This window comes from Macrobrachium rosenbergii, chromosome 2, assembly GCF_040412425.1.
Source record: "Macrobrachium rosenbergii isolate ZJJX-2024 chromosome 2, ASM4041242v1, whole genome shotgun sequence".
NCBI classification, from domain to species: Eukaryota; Metazoa; Arthropoda; class Malacostraca; order Decapoda; family Palaemonidae; genus Macrobrachium; species Macrobrachium rosenbergii.
The window spans coordinates 59,280,154-59,286,716 of NC_089742.1; the positions used below are offsets into that span (position 1 = coordinate 59,280,154).

Consider the following 6,563-nt stretch of genomic DNA (forward strand, 5'->3'; position numbering starts at 1 on the left):
AAAGACAGAGAGAGAGAGACAGAGAGAGGGAGGAACTGAATTAAAAACGTATCAGAGAGAGAGAGAAAAAAATTGTATTAAAACGCATAAAAGAGAGAGAGAGAGAGAGAGAGAGAGAGAGAGAGAGAGAGAGAGAGAGAGAGATTTTTATAAGGAAAAACAATGGAAAATGCCGCAAAGTCAAAGAAAATTAAACTTGGATTCCGACAAAATATAATTAAAAAGAAGAGTAAGCTTGAATAAAATCTGACAAGAAACTTTCCCTCAAAAGACTCTTTGTCCCTCACAACCCAGGTCGTTTTCAATTCCTTCCTTAACTCTATTAAGCTCAGACATGATTCATTAGGTCAGCCCACAAATATACAATGGCGTTATAGCGGTAACCAACCCATAATTGTTTCCTTCCAAACCTCAGACCACGTTATAAAAATGGAATGGAAAATAAAATTTAGGCCAAAGGCCAAGCACTGGGACCTATGAGGGCATTCAGCTCTGAAAGGGAAATTTAGAGTTAAAAGGTTTTAAAGGTATAACGCTAAGAAGATCTCGCAGTTGCATTATGAAACAATTATTAGGAAAGGGTGGAAAGGACGATGGAAGAAAGAGAATATGAACAGAGGTACAGTAAAAGGAACGAAAGGGGTTAGAGCTAGGGGCCGAAGGGGCGCTGCAAAGAACCTTAAGTAATGCCTGCAGTGCACCACGTGAGGTGCAATGATGACACTACCCCACTACGAGGCACAGTATAAAAAGAAATGTCAATTTGTAAATACATGCAATTCAAGGAGCCAGAATCTGTTGCGCAGAACCGGTTTCAGTTAATAACGGTTTTTCTGAAGTGTTTGGCTCACGTAGTATGATGATTAATAGACTGAAAAAGATAAATATAATTTGCTCTGTTTTATTTAGATTAGAATTTTTTCACATAATTTTTTTCTTAATTAATCGTCTATTCAAACCGACGAACTAAAAGCCCCAGGAATTGAAATGGAAACTGTATCGGAAGATACCAAGATAAGGATTACGTCTAATGAATGCTTTTACCAAGGAAAAACTTACACGATAAACCACAACATGAAAGAAAACCTAAGTGGTCATTAATTTTTGCACATTTCCTTTTTATTCCATAATACTCTTTTTAGGTTCTGAACGGGGTGGCATGTAATAAAAGCTACTAATTATAAAGAAAAATTCAGCAAAGAAGAAACAGGTATATTCTACTCATTAGAAATTTGTTTCAAGTCGTTATCAGTTCTGATTAACACTCCAGTGACAAATGAGAGTTAGTATGTTAAGTCCTTCCTACCGGATACTTCCTGAATAAATCATAGTTAGAGTACCAAATAAAAAACCCAGGTCTTAAAATAATGTTTTTACAAACAGGTCCTTGCACAAATCTACACCAAAAAGTATGTATTTACGCACGTATACATGCATTTATACAATACACATGTATGGGAAAGTATGATTATGTGCGTGCATGTCCGCATATGTAACGACCTCTTATGTCATTCCTGGAAGTCTATTCCTTAAGCCTGAAACCTCCGTATCGCGTTTTAAGTGATAAATTACGCTATTGTCTCCGAAGTTAGAACAAATGTCGGAGGGGGAGGAGGAGGAGTTGTTGGAAGTGGAAATAGCTCTGTGGATAAGGAGAGAGGTTGTGGGGGAGGAGGTGGGTGTGGGGGGGCCGAATGGGGACTGAGGAAGAACTTCCAAAGGGGATGTGAGACCAAAGAGGCGTGAAGGGTGCCCATATATTCCCCTGATGAGGCCGCCCCGCCTCCTATATCGGAGGCGCCGTTGTCGGAGTCGAGTCGGGTGATGCTGCCAAGGGGCCCATGAAATGGATTAAACATGGCTTCATTTTCAGCACCATTACTTCTGCTACACTCTTCCTGACGGCTGATAATCGGGGGGTTGCGGTGGGGGGGAGAAGGAGGGGCAGACGCAGCGGTGGTAACAGCGGTATGAGGGAGGGAGGGAGGGAGGGAAGGAGAGAGAAAGACAGGCATAGATGCAAGCGAGAGAAAAGGGAGGCGAGATGGGACTGGAGAAAAGAGTGAGACCTCAAGGTGAGTCACTACATTGTTTTGGTAATGTCAGATGATTTTACACAGCGCAACGGTGAGGATGTGGAGTGATAAAATATTCTCACCTTGCACAGTTTATCACGCTGACGAGGCTCTGTGCGATATTTTGGAATCACTTACAATGATGACCCTTTGGGCTATTCTGCATGTATGTGTAATATATACGTGTATATATAAATGTATGCACATTCGTTTCAGACGCATGTGCTGATAAACATTACATATTCATAAGCGGGTAAATTAAAAAGGAAAACTGTACTGATAGTAAAGAAATCGTTTATCTTATACATCTTTAGTATTTCCATTGTAACACAGGTGTCAAATCTAGTTTAGAGCCAAAGGTGACCGTGGACCATATTTAATTTACCGGGAAGAAAATAACCTCAGGCACGTATTAATAAAACATAATGCATATGAATACGTCGAAGAATGACGCCGAGAGACTCAAGAAGAAATTGTAATTTCGCTTTTGTAGGATCTTGAAGAATTAGGTAGATGGTGTAAGTATCAATTGGCATCCTCTCCTATTGTAAGACCATGAAACAATGGGAGGTAGAAAAAGGGCATACCAGTCAGAATATAATACAAACTATTTTCTTTTATCTCTAAAAAGGGAGAATTCTCTTTCCGAAGGATCAAATAGCGTCTCCCAGCATCTTATGAGAAAAATAAAATCTTGAGTTTTTCTAACAAAAGTCTTAACCCGTATATTCCAAATTTACTATTATTTCGATAAATAATTCCAGTCATGATATATTGATTTAAATCAACTGTTGGCTACTAAGGATCATGATATGGCATACATTGATTTTTGCCAGTGTAAGTATTCTTTCCAGAATTTTGAGATATATTATGTTGCTTTTTCCCAGACATGATTATTATTATTATTATCATTATTATTATTATTATTATTATTATTATTATTATTATTATTATTATTATTATTATTATTATTAATGTACACTTCTTAACTCGGGAACATCCACAAAATATTCTCATACGTAAAGAAAGAATAAAAAACGCAACTAATAAAACCTGGGAGTAATGAGAGGCCAATAAATAACGAAAATAAATAGATAAGTAGACAGAGATGAATGAAGAAATAAACAAGTAAAAAATGCGCATAAGTTTCTTCTGCGCAATCGAGTTTTCTGTACAGCCGCCACAGCGTATAATCAAGGCCACCGAAAATAGATCTATCTCTCGGCGGTCTGGTTAAAATGCTGTATGAGCCGCTGCTCATGATACTTTAACCACGACCCGGTGGTGGCCTATCCTATATCGTTGTCAGAAGCACGATTATGAGTAACTCTAAACCTTAAATAAAATAGAAACTATTGAGGCTAGAGGGTGGATGATCAACATAACAATTTGCAGCCCTCTAGCCTCAGTAGTTTTTAAGATCTGAGGGCGGACAGAAAAAAGTGCGGACCGGATAAGGTGCGGCCGGACAGACAAAGCCGACACAATAGTTTTCTTTTACAGAAAACTAAAAAGGATAGATAAACGAGTGTTTTCATGGCGCCGTCAACAGGGTAACTTATCGACCAGATGACAAGTTTCGTGTGCATTGGCTATCCGGTCACCACCAGCTACAAGCAACTGGTATACTTAAGAATTAACTCGACTTTAACAAAATAATGGCACAAATACTCCAACCAGCCATTCATAACATAACTGACAGGAGAGACTGTTCTAGGTTGAAATTCCTGTTGCTTTACTCGTTCTTAACATTGTAATTCTCAGGATCAATAGAGCATTCTATTAATCCTGATAATTCTAGGCCTCTTGATAATCTAATGTCGCTCACATAAGACCATTAAGACCTGTTGCAGCTCTGTAAGCGCTGATTAGTGGGATGAGTTTGCTTGCCACGTGCTCAAGATTTCACAGAAGGTCGCAGAAATTTAAATGCCAACGGCGTCTGGTATTCTCTGATCATTCATCTTGGAATACTATATTCAATTTCAATATTTTAATAATACATTCACTTTCAATTTTACCACAATTCTTTCAAGCGAGACAGCATATGATATGCGAAACGATGAATTTGTTTTTTATAATGATCAGTTGGCAGCGATCTTTAGGTGCAACTGTAACTTTATAAATATTGAGCTTTTCTCATATAGTGTTAACTCCGAGAGTAATTACTGCAGGTTATGCTTTCTTTCAACTTGAAAATATCTGTTATGGTGTGCTTCATACTTATTCGTCTCGCACCCATGTTCTTTTCTTCTACCTATTAATTTTCTATGCCCGATTTTGCCGTCCCCTTTTGGATTCTGACCTCCCTATTTCCAGTGCTCTCTTTTTGACCGAAGTAAATTGAAGGTAATATACCCATCTAACAATTTTGTCTCGGCTTAAGTCGTAATGGCTTTTTGTGCCACAGGTGTGTTTGATATCTTTTATTATTAGTATTACTATGGTGAGATGAGTAAGAACCCTTCTCCCTCTCAGGAAAGTTCCTCATTGGAGGGGTGGGTAGAGTTGTCGGCTAGCACGCTCTTGGCCCAGTGTTCGATTCCCCGACCGGCCAATGAAGAATTAGAGGAATTTATTTCTGGTGATAGAAATTAATTTCTCGTCATGATCTGGTTCGGATTCCACAATAAGCTGTAGGTCCCGTTGCTGGGTAACCAACTGGTTTTTAGCCACGTAAAATAAATCTAATCCTTCGGGCCAGCCCTAGGAGAGCTGTTAATCAGCTCAGTGGTCTGGTTAAACTAAGGTATATATTTTTTTAACTCTCAGGAAGCCGCGTAAGTTTTAAAATATCCTTCCTGTCTCCAAAATATGGAAAACTTGCTCTATATCATTTGCAACGTCTTCTGTAATCTTCCCTATGACAAGAGGCGACTCCAGTGCTACCTCCGGTGTTAAACCGCACACTTTCTTTCTTTTATTATTCTCACTTTTCCAAATGGTGTTTCATACCGCCAAATAACGCCAAGTAAGTCCACTGACTCACAGTGTTCCAATAATGGTGACGTCAGGGATCTACGAATAGCACTTCCCGACAATAGTTATTAAAGTGCTTCGGCGCTTAAAATAGCATAGTCAGTAAACAGAACTAGGTAAATGGTTACTTTAAGTTGGCAGTATGTGAACAACTGAATAAATCAATGTAATCCGCACGATAACACTATACGGTAAGGGGAGTTATTAAGAAGAAAACTTCGCTTCATCTTTTGATACATTTTGGACGTAAAAGATATATGTGGTTAATGTGATTACTTACTAAACCAGCTAAACGATGAAGATTTAGGAACCAAAAATTATATCCTATATATATGTTCGGAGAAGCGAACAAATTAGAGAAAATAAAACACGGATACGGAACTCCGCAGACTTTGAGTAATACAACCATTAACTTTCTCTTGAATGATAATACAATAAATGCCCTTAGAAATACACGGTAAAGCAATCGATTTCGTTATAAATAAAAGGTAGAACAACTGCTTTCACTATGAATGAAATATGAAAATTCATTTTATGTTAAAGGAAAAATAATATTAATATTGGGTTTTATGCAGATAAAAGATAAATTATTCCCTCATAAATAAAAAAGCTTAATTGAAAATAAAAGGACGATCTATTTCCTGTTGAATAAATTATAAAGAAATTTGCTATATTATGAGTAAAATACAAAACTGGTTTATTCTAAGAAGATGCAAAAGCTGGTTTCTAAAAAAAAAGGGTGAAATCAGTTCCATCAACATAGACAAAAATGGATTTAATGACATAAATAAAAAATTAATTTCTCATAAGTAATAGGTAAAAAAAATATATTTCCTGATAATTACAGGCAAAACCAATTACACAGAAAGCGTGAAAGGCTTTCGTGATAACGAGACAGTGTGGAGTGTGAAAACTCCACCTTCGCTCGGCATAAAAAAAAAAAATAAGACTGTCTTCATTACAATGGTTTCTTCACGCGTGACATGCATGACGGACTGATGGATCGACATGTCGAAAGGAATGTCGACTGACACCTGCACGGTGGTGTTTTTCATGTCATCTTCGTGTTAATAGGTGAGCTGGAAATGAAAAGAAACTTATTTTCGCGTTTTCACTTTTAGCGCATGAAAAAGATGTTATGAACACTGACTTACATACTGAAAGTACAGTATGTGAATTTGTTTGCACGTACACATATCTACCGCCACCCCCACCCCCGTCATACACAAACGCACTCATATATCTGTATGTATATATAAAGAGAGAGCGAGAGAGAGAGAGAGAGAGCGAGAGAGAGAGAGAGAGAGAGAGAGAGAGAGAGAGAGAGAGAGAATATGCGTGCAATTGTTCGTGTGCAAATAAAAAAAAGAATTGTTAGCTTAGGCAAAGCGAACATGAGAGAGAGAGAGAGAGAGAGAGAGAGAGAGAGAAAAGAATTGTTAGCTTAGGCAAAGCGAACTTGAGAGAGAGAGAGAGAGAGAGAGAGAGAGAGAGAGAGAGAGAGAGAGA

General features: G+C 37.9%; 1 protein-coding gene across 1 annotated transcript; it reads right to left on the reverse strand.

The window, feature by feature from the left end:
* Positions 1-1,568: 1,568 nt before the first annotated feature.
* LOC136843143 (palladin-like) lies at positions 1,569-2,015 on the reverse strand. Its single transcript, XM_067111197.1, has one exon. It carries the CDS (start codon positions 2,013-2,015, stop codon positions 1,569-1,571), a length of 447 nt encoding a protein of 148 aa, XP_066967298.1.
* Positions 2,016-6,563: the final 4,548 nt, after the last annotated feature.

Bases quoted from the DNA above. Each gene is read 5' to 3' on its own strand.
- LOC136843143 (XM_067111197.1), bottom strand. From the start codon at position 2,015: ATGCCTGTCTTTCTCTCTCCTTCCCTCCCTCCCTCCCTCCCTCATACC.